Source organism: Haliaeetus albicilla, chromosome 23 (genome assembly GCF_947461875.1).
Source record: "Haliaeetus albicilla chromosome 23, bHalAlb1.1, whole genome shotgun sequence".
NCBI lineage: Eukaryota > Metazoa > Chordata > Aves > Accipitriformes > Accipitridae > Haliaeetus > Haliaeetus albicilla.
This window is the reverse complement of record NC_091505.1, coordinates 2,623,893-2,637,860: the sequence shown is the minus strand read 5'-3', so window position 1 is coordinate 2,637,860 and position 13,968 is coordinate 2,623,893. Positions and strand designations below refer to the sequence as shown.

The 13,968-nt window shown below is 36.0% G+C and overlaps 1 protein-coding gene across 1 annotated transcript; it reads right to left on the bottom strand.

Moving 5' to 3' along the window:
• Positions 1-417: 417 nt before the first annotated feature.
• On the bottom strand, positions 418-9,623 carry LOC104318705 (homeobox protein CDX-4). The gene is made up of 3 exons (XM_009920060.2): positions 9,080-9,623; positions 3,896-4,041; positions 418-1,216 (listed from the first exon to the last, which is right to left on the bottom strand). Exons 1-3 carry the CDS (start codon positions 9,540-9,542, stop codon positions 1,010-1,012), a joined length of 816 nt encoding a protein of 271 aa, XP_009918362.1. The 5' UTR covers positions 9,543-9,623; the 3' UTR covers positions 418-1,009.
• Positions 9,624-13,968: the final 4,345 nt, after the last annotated feature.

The following is a 13,968-nucleotide window of genomic DNA, read 5'->3' as shown; positions in this document are numbered from 1 at the left end:
ATGGAGTGGATGCTTCTTTTGTTACATGCTTGCTGTGACTTTGTGAATGCTAAGCTGCCTGATAACAGCTTCAAAATACAGTGTCAGCTACTTTGGGATATTTCTTGCCTTTAGCGCCAAATAAGTGTCTATGTATAAAATCAGTGGTCCAAGACTGCTACTATTTCACTTAAAAGGTTTAAAGACATTAGACAAATTCTTTATTTCCATATTGGTGGTTTGCTCGTAGTAACAGCTCTGTTTCCATTACATTTGTGCTCATATTGTTGAGTGATAATATGTGCATTCATTGAAGATTGAAGTAATACTTCTATCTTCCAAACTATTTGGTGTTTACTAATGTGTGTGACAAATTCTTGCATTTCTTACAATTGAACAAATCTTGGCAGGTTTGGTATGATATTATATATCTGTAACTATTGCTCATGAGATTGGCATGCTTGAATTCAATTACATAGGGCAAAGAAGATTTATTTTATTTGATTAAATGCAATGTGTCGGTATGGCCACATTGTTATGTTTCTTGACTGTTTAAAAGTGTTTTAAATGTTTTTGTTGTTTTCAAAAAGTAGCGTTCTTTTCAGTACACTTAAGTGTCAATATTTATTAACATCTACGGTTGACTCTAATTATACAGAATGTAAACCAAATACACCCAGCATCTTATATTTTATGCAATAGTATTCTATTTTATAATCAGTTCACTTAGTTTTCTGTGTGTATATATATGATCAGACTAGAACTATGTTTACTTGAATCTTCAGTTGAATCATTCTTTGTGTCAATGTCTGAAGCAAATTACCTCCTACTCAAAGATTTTGAGTGATGAATCTTAGCAGTGCAAGTTCCCTGAGATTTCTGCAATAATTAAAATGTTTTGAAAATAGTCCCAGATCCTGAAGACAGTTAAATGAGAATGGTCCTTTGCGAAGTTGAGCTTTCAAGTTTTCAAGGGGTGGCAGGGAAATGTGTTCTTGCTTTTCCTTTTTTCCTTTTTTTTTGCCTCTGTTCATTCTGAAACTATGACTTGATGAATGTCATTAGACTGTAATCCATTTATTCCATGTGATGGTGGGAACAGAGAATTAGATATTTCGTTCGGACTGAGTGAACCAGAGTCACTCTGAACTGAGCCCCCACTGCCATCAAACTGAGATATTTTCTTCTTGATCATTTTTCGTTCTTTTGCTCGGCGATTCTGGAACCAGATTTTCACCTGTGGTGTTATAAATGATACCTGATGAATTCAAAGTAGTGGTCAACTTTTTACAGTAATAATAGCAATGAAAATATAGATATGTTAAAAAAAATTATAAAAAACCAAAACAAACCAAAAAAAACCCAGAAAAAAAAACCCACAAAACCCCATAAAACTCAAACAAAACAAACAAACAAAAAACCCCCAAACCAAACCACAAAACAAAACACTGGACTTGTGCAGCGAACAATTTTTTAGTTACTCTATATTCATTTTCTGCATCATAATCAGTAGAAAATTACTTTCTTAGATCTGGTGTAAAGGGAATTTGCTGTGTTACATTTAGGAATGTAGGAATCAACTTACTCATTTAGACTCAGAGTCCACCTAATTCATCATCTAAGCTTTGACAGTGGGATGTGTCATACTTTAGGAAGATGCAGTTATGGAATAATTTTGAAGATTTCTTTATCTGTATTACAGATTAATTCAAACCCAGGCAGTGAAAGTTCTTTTTCTTCATTTATATTGTGAGTGATTTTTGTGTGTATACATATTCTTACGCATTTTAAAAGTTTTGAATTTTTTTGTTTCTGGACTACGTATATGTATTTTACAGATACATATGTACTATGTTGTGTACAGATAGGTACATCAGCATTACTTAATAACAGTGAATTTCCCAGGCTAATTGTGCATATGTAGACTCCCATCTGTTTGAAATCTACTTTTAGTTTAATTATCTATATTTTCTTTCCTGATGTGGAAGTGTGAATGAGTAGAAAACACTGTTTTTCCTTATCATTCTTTTTTTTTGTGTTCTTCACAGTTTTTGTTGCATCCTTTAAGGTGTGTTGAATACAATATGATATAGAAAGTTATACCATTGCTTTGTATTAAAAATCTCATTATTATTTTCTAGTTATTTTTTATTGCGTTACTGGTAATGACAGTAAGAAGCATTTAGCTTGTCTGTCATTGGTCCTGTAGAAATGCAGATAAATTATGTATTTTGTCTACATTATACTTGAAGGATATCTACCAGTCAAAAATTGGATGGCTTTAAGAGCAACAGCTATGTAACAGGAAACCACTGATTTTATGCGGTATCACTGGTTATTCCAGGCATGTCTGTGTTCTAAATCAGCCAGCTTGCATAACATTAAGGTGGAGGTTTTGAACCTTTCATAATTTTCATAAGTTCTCTGAAAATTTTCCAATGCAGCTATATCCTACTGTATAACAAACTTTAGTCCATCAATGATAGACTTGTTTTTTGTAGTTACTTTCTGGGGCCACTTACAGTCTGCACAGTGTAGTCTATGTACTATTTGGGTCTGGGATTGAACATCACTGCACTACAGTATGTTTATAAAAATCCAGTGCTTGATCCTAAAATACCATTGCTTATCTATGCATCCTTACGCTTCCAGCCTCAATTGGTCCCTCTCTATTCCATGTTCTTGCACAGAATGAATGCAGAAGCAGAGGAGGCCACTGAAAGAGGAGAATATTTTAGAGACCTGAATGTCTATATTCAGAAAGAACAAAAGTTTGTAAAATTCTAAAAGGAAAGATCTCTTGTTTAAATTTACCTGGGGGCAATAAATCTGGGTGCTAAGGTATGAGATGCCTTATTCAGTATCGCCAAATCTTCCCTTATCCTCCAACTGTAGCAGAACCATTGCAATTCTGTTGTATAAGGAGGGTTGCATTCAACAGTTACTGTATTTGCAGACTGCAGAGCTGTGCTTCATAAGTGAGCTCTCCAACACAGTGATTTTAGGAAATTCATTATCCTGAATTCCTCTAGTCTTTGTATGAACCCAGCTAAGAAACCTGGGCCCCTGCTCAGGAGACTACCTTTATTCAGGACAGAGCTTAAATATGTACTTGATATGAACAAAGGCAGAGCTGCTTTTCAAAGAAGAAATGGATCTAAGTATGCACTTGAAAATTTCCTGAACGGAGACTATTGGATACATATATGTGTATAACAGGCATAAAAATTTGGCACCAAATTTTATAGCTTAAAGCATCTTGTATATAGTGGGTGTGAACTACTACTATAGGTGAAGTACCTGTGAACATAATTGCAAAAAGAAATCCTGACTTGCAAATCAAAGGCTGTAAAAACTCCTTAAAATGTGCTGAAATCTAACTGATTGAGGAAGAGTGGAGAGGCCTGTGGAAATAGTGGCAATAAATTTGTAACAAAAAATACATAGATATCTCATTTGATTGCTCTTTGAATGCTGAGTTTTCATTTTCCTAGGTTACAGCTGAAATATATCCAATGCTTTGGATTTTTTTCTGGCCACCATTCTGTGTGACTGCAAGAAAAAATAAAATGGTGAATGTCATAACTATTGAGAACATAGCTAAAATAATGTTAAGCTGAACTGTTAAAATTCTAGCTGTCTAGCAAGCCGTTAGGCACGTAAGAGTAAGTACTACTTCTAGGATAAATGAATTCCTTATGTTAGTTACCCATAATTTGAGGTTTCTGTGAAATTAGCCTATTTATTAATTTGTATTTGCATAATGTATTCTCTGTGTGTCAAATATATTCAGAAACTATATCATGGTTGCCTGCGCACTACTTTTGGATACAGAACGTGAATGCTGCTCATGTCCTCTGGCAGTAACAGTGACTTGTGAATGGGTGCGTATGAATGATGGATAGTCTCTGTGTACCTGTCTTTCAGATAGTCCCAGGTTTGCTGCAAGTTCTGACTTTCTCCTTATTGTAATATATCTGTTGCAGTGAAATTCCTTCTCTAATTCTAGTCTCTGATGATCTGTGTAAACAACTCGGTACTTTTCTTTTGTTCTTGTTTTACCTGTTCAAGAAAGAAATATTATTAATATGTTGAATTTGATTTTCTATAGCATCTTTCTTTCAAACATCTCAAACAGTTTACAGACATTAATTAAACTATGGAGTACTTGCATGGGATTGTTTTCTGTGTTACAGAGAAGGAATATGAGGTGCAGGGTGAATAAGTGAGTGAGTATTGGTTATCATAACTGTCTTTTCCTCTTTATCTCCCTCTCTCTGTAAACATGCATTTAAATGTAAAGCTCTTAAGTGAAAAACACCCTGAAGCATCTTAAATAATTCATAGCAGTACATAATTGGTGCTGGCTGTATTTGATCTCAAAGGGGTTTCATTTCAGTGCTCATTGAAGTGACTTCCACATCTATGCAGGCATAAATACACAGGATTTCAAGACTGAAGTTCAGTCACAATTTATTTAGTTGCACCATGTCCTAATTCTTTATTTGAGTTTTTGAGTATCAGCTCTCTAACACAAATAAATGTCCTACTAGAAATGCTTTTGCTTTCTTGTGTGGCCATAGGACATGCTTATAAGTCTAATAGTATCTTGAATTTATTTTTTCAAAAAAGTCCAGTCTTGCAAGATGCTGAGTGCCTGTAGAGGTATTACTGGGGGTACTCTCTGTGCTGAGCTTCCCTTTTGAGTTGAAGGCACTTGGGAATTTGTAAGATGAGGCAATAAAATACTTGTGAAAGGATTTCAGTGTCATCCTCTCTCTAATGTATAAAAGAAATATTCTTAGATATATTGGATAAATACTGTTAAGAGAAGCATTACTGGATGTGTAGAAGATAGCTCTCATTTCATAGACATTTTTAAACAATTCTTCATGTAATAATAATACAGAGAGATCACTTTTCAACTTATTTGTTCTCCTTTGCACTTTCAACAGCCAGCTAGATAGTTTTTCTTTTTCTTCTGATCTTCCCAGGTTTTTTTTGATGTGAGTTTTCTGGGACAAACTGTAGGACAAAGACTCCTTTAAAGTGGTTCCCTAAAATCCATTGAGGTGTTAAGATGAAGCACACGCCACACAAAGGAGCGACAAGGAGATCTTATCAAGAACCCCTTTCACATTCAGAAACACAAACCAATTGGTTTGGAATTTACAAGCCCTAAACAAATGTCAGACTCTTTCATCTTAGCAGAGTTAAAAAGGACAGAAGTAGATGAAGGAATATTTTTTCCTCAGTTCTCTTTAATTTTGGACCAACACTGAGAATAGACTGCAATATTTTTATCTGAAGGCTAGAGGTAGACATAGCTTAAGACATTTTGAAGTACGCATAATTAGGGATGTTTTCCCAAATCCTATGCCACTTTGACTTCTAGTGTACAAAGTTTTCCTGCCTAAATTTGCAGGACTAAAACAATCATCAAACTAAGTTTACTTTTTTGCAATGTACAAATTGTTGGCTTTGAAATGTTTGCTCTAAGTGATAGTTAAAATGTTAACAATAGTATAGATATTCAGGTTCCTTGTAAACTGAAGGCTTAGAAGGTAATCTTTGAAAACAAGTTAAAATTCAACAGGGTTATTCCGGCTTCACTATAATCAGCAAATATAACCATGATTTGAGGGGGTGGAGAAAAGGAGTAGGTTTCCCCATTCCCCTTGGTCATAAAATTCGCAGAGCATTTCTTCTGAAGACAATAAAGCTAGGAGAAGGCCTCTTTATTTGCTGTGAAAATCATCACCCTTTCCGGCAATATAACTCCTGAAGAAAAGAGGGAGAAGGAAGAGACAAGACTGCATATCAAAGCAAAGTGAAGTGTTAAAAGGGTCTGTTGCCTCAATATGACAGATAGGCCTCAAAACCTCAGACAATGTAGGCCAGTGGAAAATAGATGTCACAACTAGTTTACAAAGCAAAATAAATTAGCATTAGAGCAGAGGCCTGGCCTTTTTTCCTACTTTTCTATTTTGCTTTCTGGCTGTGTTTCTGCTGTGATGTAATCTGAATTACTTGTACAGCACTGCTTGTTTAAACAAAGACATACAATGTGTTGACTATAGTTAAAAAAAAAAAAAGCTGAGGCTGATCTTGCAAAATATAAAAATAATGTTGTCCTTTTGTTTAGTCCCCTTAAAGTCCATTCTCCTGAGAAGGACCACTCCCACATGAAGTTTCATGTAAAGTTTTAAAAGATATAAAATCTGTTTTCTAGGCCCTTGTTTAGATACCTTCTTTTCAGTAAGCTTCATGCTTTGAAGGCTCACTTGCTCTCATAAAATACACATTTTACACTGTTGATTACACAGCTTTTAGAAATGAATGGCTCTGAAGTTCTGCTCTTACATAACTGAAGCTGATAGGGCATTTTGTCATTGATTTTTAGTAAAAATGGGATCAGACTGTAAGGAATTCTGTAGATGTTCTTTTTCTCATTTTGATAGCCTGTCTGGGAAGATACCTTTAGCAAGCCCACTTTCGATGTTTGGTTTTTTTAAATTACTTATTGCCTCATATGTTTGCAATGTCTGTGTATTTGAAATAAAAAAAGGTTTGGTTCTGAATATACAGTTACAGTCTTCTAGTAAGAGGATGTATAATTTCAAATCAAATTTTATCTGTTGAAAGGACATAGTATTTCTGTATTCATGATGTTGTTTCATCCTGAGAGTTGACTTGGTCAGGTAAATTTTCATTTCACTTTTCCTGTAATTTAATTTCTTGTATAAAATGCTAAATACAAATATTGATTCAGAATGTGGTATATTTAATAGAGTCTAAATTGAGGGGGAAAAATTCCCATTAACATCCCATCCCCCAGAATAATTCCCATTGGCTTTAGGACAGTATTTCAGTAAGCTCGCTCGTTTAATTAGCTGTGTTTTGATTTCTGTTATTCCATGCTGCTCGCATACATCAATGTGAGTACACACCACTAGTGAAGTTAAGGACATACACATATTTATGTATATAAATATATTTGTAAAGTTTAAGGCTGTAATTCTGAAATTTTAGAGCAATGAACTGTATTAAGCAGTGATAATATTGAAGGGGAGGAGCCAGTAGCCAGTTTGATAGGATGAGTAATAAATATTATGGCAATAAGGAAAAACAGAGACCAAGTCTGTTTCAAAGAGTGGTTATAGTGGCATCAAGTAAGTTTTCTTACATTATCTTCTAGAAAAAGCATTGATAAGTAATAAGTACCTGTTACATGCATCATCTTAGCCTTGTCGTTATTTGTTTGAATTTCCTTTCATTTTTCACAACTTTTTATGTATCAGTATTATAACTTTCTAGTTTTTTACAGTGAACATTATTTTAAAACACCAATGAAAAGCTAAATCTATTCGATACTTTTCTTGTTTTGCAAAATACCACATTCATGCTTTACTCTCCCAAACCCTTTTTTTAAGCTGGGTTGATGTCTTGAGCCCAATTCTGTGAAGTCCTGAGCTGTATTTAACACTTCAAAGGACTGGGCTGTAGGAATGTACAGCCTCGGGACATGTATCTATTGACAGGCCCTGTTTCACCTGTCTAGTATTGTTCATAAAGTATTTTGGCATGTGTGTAAATTCTGTGTAAGTGCTTTTCAGACTAGAGATGAATTTAAGCACATAACTGCTTTTCTGAATTGCATATATGTTTTATGAAGTTGAGCAAGCGTGTGGGAAACCTTTCAGGGTCTTCCATGTCTGTGCAATAAGTGTAAAACTAGGATTTAGATTTTTAAGTCTCTTTTACTCTTTAAGAATGCTAACACATTTAAAATTCAGCGGCAACATGACGGGGACAGGGTTGCCTCATTGCCATTCAGTAGTCTCAATTGAATTTGGTTTACATTCAAGTCTTGCATCGCTTCTACACCTGGAAATCTCCAATGATGTTAATGAAGTTACTACTGATTTACATGAGTATACATAAGGGGGAAAAAACAGACTATAAATCTGCCTGGCTTTGAAGACCTTTGTAGAGGCTCCAAGTGGAAGGATTGCATTGGGATATCTTAATGTTCACTAAGTATTTTATACTTAGTATTAGTGGGAAAACAGTGTGTATCTGCTTTACAACTAAGAAACAATTACCAGACTAATTTTGCTCTTTAGTAATAACCATTTGAAGTACGACTGTGTCTCAAGCAGTAGTGCTGATTTTCTGTGTCTTCTAAGATTGCTCCAATTGTAATTGCTCTTCTTTCTTTAGAGCATTTTCTTTGATGCTCTCTAACACACACTTACTACTTCTAACCTTAACAATAGATTTAGCAAACCTTGCTACACCCAATTCACACCTTGGGAATATACACCGAAAGGTTCATCTGGCATGCAGCTTGTGATAAAAACAGGCACATCAACAAATGACTCTTGCAAGAAAGTGATTTTTAATTGTGTAATTGTGGCAAGCTGCAAAATTCTGATACGTGAGAAAAATATGTAAAACTGATTTGAAACTAAATGAAAAGGAAGCTTAACTGATGAGATATGTGGGCTGCAAACAAAATGGTCTACGCTGATCATTTGAGTCAGATTACTTCTCTAGGAATATTTCGTCTCACCTAATAAATCTAGGTAGAAAAATAAAAGACAGGAACAACAGCAGAAAATTGCATAATCACTACAGTAGGATCAGAGCACATAATTTTCTTTAAAAGTATTGAAAAGTCTGTAAAGATTTAAAAAGATCAACCTGATTTTATATCGATGTTTACCTTGCAGCACAAAATAATTATGTAGTATTTTTGCCTGTAACTGTTAAATGTTGCTGCATTCATGGTTCCATAACATTCCCAAGAGCATCATGTTTTTAATCCAAAATGCTTTACAGAATGTTAGAACAAAGATTCCTGGACTTGAGTGAGATGCAGCCATATCTAAACACAACAGCCATTCCACTATAGTAACTGTATAAAGCCTTTATGGGACAAAACTAGTGCAAATTTAGTTAAAACTGCATTAAATAGCAGTAGGTTAAATGTCATAAATAACCCACCAACCTATGTGCTTCAAGTAAAGTTAATTATTCATAAGATCAGCGATAGCAGAAGATGCTTTCTCAGGTTGAAAGTTGAATATACACTTACCAGTAGTGTTAGCTTGCACCGTTTTCCTCATCCATTCGTAAGAGCTGTGCCTTTGGCTGTTGGGAGAGATTTGCTGTGTATTAATTGTATCTACAGGAGGTAACCCCCCAGATCCAGCAGGATGGAGGGAGCTGTAATCAGCAGAACTGTAGGAGACCTGCCCAGGAGATGAGCCATTGATCTGTGCAGCAGCAACCGTGCTGGAAGGTCCTGGGCCATAAGCATTCCAGTCCTCCCTCTGTGGGCCATAGTGAGATCCCCAGGTTCCCGCAGGCTGTCCATGGGTGTCCAGAGTTGGCACATGATGATATCCCATGTAATCTGAATAGGGTGGAGTAGACACAAAGTTTTGCACTGGCAGGTTGTTGCTGCTGCACCTTGCAGATCCTGGATACATGCTGTTCTCTTTATCCAAGAGAGAGCTCACATACATGATTGTCACAGATTGTAAATATGTTGTCATAACATCTTGTTCTTCTGTATTTTCTTTCACTGCTTAAAAATAATTGTGTTTGGTTTTCTCTAATAATGCCACTCTGCTTGGAATCTTCTACTTCATCCTCTTTTATTATCAACTGTGTTACCAGGTGCTGGTGGTAATGGTTTACCAAGATCTTGTCTGACGTCAGCCTAACTGCCTGCCTCATAATTACATTTACATTCAAATGAAGGGCTGACCAACCCCACCTTTCTGCTAGTTCTGGTGCTTTCTCTTTTAGAGAACTTTTATCTATCCTATTACCCTTCCCTGATATCCAACAGTAATTCCAGTACTGTAAGATGATGCAATGGTTGCTTGTATTTGTAACTTAGTAAATAGACCTTATTTTAAGAAAAGACAGTGGTAACTGTAATAGCAATGTTTGGTGTTCAAATGATTCTTGTCTGAAACCTTTATTTTGTGATGTGTTATCAATCAACAAATAAATCTGTTACTCTCTTGATTTCTCAGATACTGAAAAAAATTTCATTTTTACTTCTCAAATTAAGGGACATGGTCAATTTGTATAATTGTAAGTCAGTAACTTCAGAATACACAGCATCTTGTAAACAGCATGTCTTGAATATAACAGTCTCAAAAATTTTCCCCTCATCATTCATGTTTCTAAGTGGTTTTCCAGCATGGGAGAAATTAAGGTTCTAACTGTAATGCACATGTTCACACTCTCCCCATACGGAGTGATGTAAAGAGATCCCTTCATCTGGTGGCCATTGCAAACTGATAAATTTTAAAAAGCAGACAATAAATCTTCCTAACAAAGACAGTGCCAGAAGTACAAAGAAAATGACTCTAAAAAGTAGTGAAAAAAGTCTTTGATTGCGCCCAGTAATATTGTTGGCTTCTGTTTCAAACTGAAGACAACCTTTATCTGCCTGAAATGCTCATTCCTTCCTCTGAAACTGCTGTATAGTAGTCTGTTTTCAGCAGTGGCAGCTTAGGTAAGTGAAATCAGCAAGGAGAAACATGTGGGTTATCAAGCTAGTGGATCAGAACTGCCTTGATGCTTTTCTGTAAAGTGCCTGACACATGGGTACTCTATATGTCAATGTAAGTGTTCCCACTGAGAAAAATTATTCTGAAGGTGGTTTTATATTACTAAGAGCTTGATATTAACATGGGAGAACTAAACCATACCTTATGACTTGAGAACTGCCTCTCTGTGGTTGTTTAGCTACAACTTGTAGAGTGAATTTGGTACATTTTTTTCTTGGATGGATTTCTTTGCAATGAGCTATTTGTCAAAGGGTATGCTTGCAAAAGAGGTGCAAATTACAATGAGTTGTTTCCCTTTACAAAGGTGTGGTTTTTCATTCAGTATCCTTTGTATTTTGACACTACTCATATTCACACATCCCTTCTAATTCCAGCACTAAAGGATTCTAAGTGTGTACTTAAATACAGGAAAGATATTCGTTTTCTGTGGAGTGGTTGTGGTTTTGGTTTGGGTTTTTTTGAGAAACAAATTTTTACTGAGAAGTGTAGCAAAGTGAATTATAAAGGTTTTGCTATATTTACAGATTTCTTTATTAATCCTTGGGATCCTGAGAATGTTGAGGAAAGTTGCACCATGGGATAGGACATGGAAAAAGTAAGGCCTTCTGTAATTAGTGTACCCTTATAAAAATAGACATTAAAAAAATTCAGAAGACACTCTTGTTCCCTTCATCTGGAAAGAAAAGGAATTGTAATACAATTTTTGGGAGCCCACAGACTTTTTAGTACTGATGTGCACTAAAAAGAACAAAGAACTCCACTGAGTATCATCCAAATTAAACAAGACATGTTTCCTATACTGGAAGTATCCTTGGAATCTTTGACCTATTTGTAAGCATTATGCCAGCAGTTAAATTGCAATGTATTACTAAAAGTGACACAGAGCTGTCGGTCATAGGCAGATCCATAGGAGGGTGAAGCTTTGTCTCCATTGACTGTATTTGAAATCCATTGACATAGTACAAATGAACATTGGTTGCTCGTAGATTTCAGATCAGACACGTTGTTCAGCTTCTAAGCACACCATTTTCACATCTCCGTGAATGACATTTGATTTCATAGAATGCATTAGATGATGGTAACATTTTTAATCCCTGGTCTTCCTTTTTCTTTATGGGATGCCTGTGCACATACCCCCCACAATTTCAGTATCACCTAATCCTATTTTTTGTATCTTGGAGCTTTATCCTTTGTTCTTCTTTTATCTTTTGTTTATGCTCCTCCTTTCCCTTTCTTGTTTTGCCTGTTCTACTATCTGACTTTTCTTTAGATCTATTTCGATTCTTTCCAGAACGTAATTAGATCAAGATACGCTGATGGCAAATTGCTACACTGATTTGATGTCGGCTAACAATAGTAAGCTTTGAATAAGGCATTTTGTTTAAAAAGATTTACATAGCAGGATAAGATTGCTGGGTAGGACTGCAGATTTTTAACACTGAAGTGAGAATAAGATAACTAAAATGGCAACATTCAAATGATCTGCACCCTGACTCTTAGGCCTCCCATTTTGTTTAACGGAACCATGTGGATGTATTAAAAAGGAACAATACCTTTGCATGTAGTCTAGTAGTTTGAGGCTACCAAAATTTTGGGGTTGATGTTTTTTGAGAGCTAATGGACTGTTAATCTGAGTTTGCCTTCCCAAGAGTCATTTCTGGCCACGGATGTGTCCTTCCTGCCCAGATCCAGCGTGTCAGTAGCTTCAGAGCCACAGAACAACTGCATCTTCAGTGTATAGCAGTAATTTACACTGTAGTTCCAGGAACACTTTCAGTGGGCATTGCTGTCAAAGAAAAAGAAAAAAAAAGAAAAAAAAAAAGGAGGAGGGAAATAAGTGAACTGCCCTTGTCTTGTCCATATTTGCACTGTGAGGGGATGGCAGTGAGTTGCGGGTGGTAGAGGAAGGGCTGGTGTGCTGCCTATGCCTGTGTAAAGTGTTTGTGGAACTGTCGTGTTAGCATGGGCCCTCTCCTGACTTTCTGGTGTGGTGGGAAAGCGAAAGTAGTTCTGAGGTAGTGGGCTAGATCCAGAAATCTCATCCATACGGAGGTTTGTAATTATACCGTTTTCTGCAGTGGGTGATAAAGGCAGAACAGGAAAGATCTGTGTGGTATTGGCAGCAAGAGTGCTATGCTCTTTGGCATAGTTCAGAGAGATGGATTGCCAGAGTAACTAACTCCAAGGTTATAATTTTCCTTTTTTTTTTTCCTCTACCTGTTAAAATGCTATGTATAATTTATCTACTTAGCCAGTGTCTGCAAGACTTGCCTCAGTGTTTGTTGAAGTAAAGTTATACGTGTGTAAAATTAAATGTGCTTTGAGATCTTTGGGGAAGAAAACTTTCTAGTTTTCTAACAAGTGGTTGATGAAAATCTAGCAATAATAACAAGCATGGTGATAACCATTGGAGCTATTAAAGTCTTGTTTGTACAGGCAATGCAGATGGTATACTATCGTATATGTGCTGTTCTAAAGAGCATTTCATAAACAGGTAATAATAATAATATAATCACAAACGTGCAATTAAATGTTTTAATGACGGCTATTATAACTGATATTTCACGGACTACTGGTAGATTAAAAATGGCCTGTACAACAATAACTTATATTAAAGGTGTTTATACCTGTGATAATTTTTATTAGGAACTCGTGCTCATTAAGTTACTCTTCCTTTTATATGGAGATAAGAAGAAACAAATCTGTCCATCTTTGAAGCTTGAAAATTATACGAAACCTATCTCTGGTTTTCTTTCTGAGGCGAAAAAAGCAGGTGAGCTTAGCATGTCCCACTCTGGCTAAGGTGATAGGAATAGATGTTTGTTTTCTTGCCTCCAGATGACCACTCTAATAACACATCAGTAACATCAGGCTTAGGAATGCTTCTTGCCCGTACCTTTATAACTGCATGCTTGGAATTTCAATGGAATGGCTAGCTAAGGAGTTTGTTAGCGAACTGTGTATTGCTGATAGTTTTAATGCAGTATTTCAGAGGTGTTGTTGACCCTTTATTTAAGCTGGGCTTTGCATGCACGCCCATTCCTCCTAAAATTAATAGTCAGCTGTATAAATCTTGAGGAAAGGTCAGTCAGTATGTAGCATGCTGTAATCTGAGGTCAGTTCTGTTGGAAAAAAATCCGACTAGTCATGAAGGAAGGCAGATGGTTTTAAAGTTTTAAAACTCACAGCTGAAGAGACTACTCTTGCTTTCACTGAAGCTTCTACAAACAAAACTTCTGAAAATTTTATTTACCCTTTTTAATTGGACTGGTTTAATATGCAACGCCCTAGTTAGGTGTCATTTTCAGGGCTTGACATGCTAGCACATGCCAGATTGCATCTCTGTATTGACAGATGGGGCACAGTCTAGAGAACTGAATGAGCAGTGGTAGCT

Bases quoted from the DNA above. Each gene is read 5' to 3' on its own strand.
- LOC104318705 (XM_009920060.2), bottom strand. From the start codon at position 9,542: ATGACAACATATTTACAATCTGTGACAATCATGTATGTGAGCTCTCTC. The intron at 4,042-9,079 runs GTAAGTGTATAT...TTTCTTGAACAG, and splicing joins GGTGCAAGCTAACACTACTG to GTAAAACAAGAACAAAAGAA. The intron at 1,217-3,895 runs GTACACAGAGAC...ATAACACCACAG, and splicing joins TGGGACTATCTGAAAGACAG to GTGAAAATCTGGTTCCAGAA.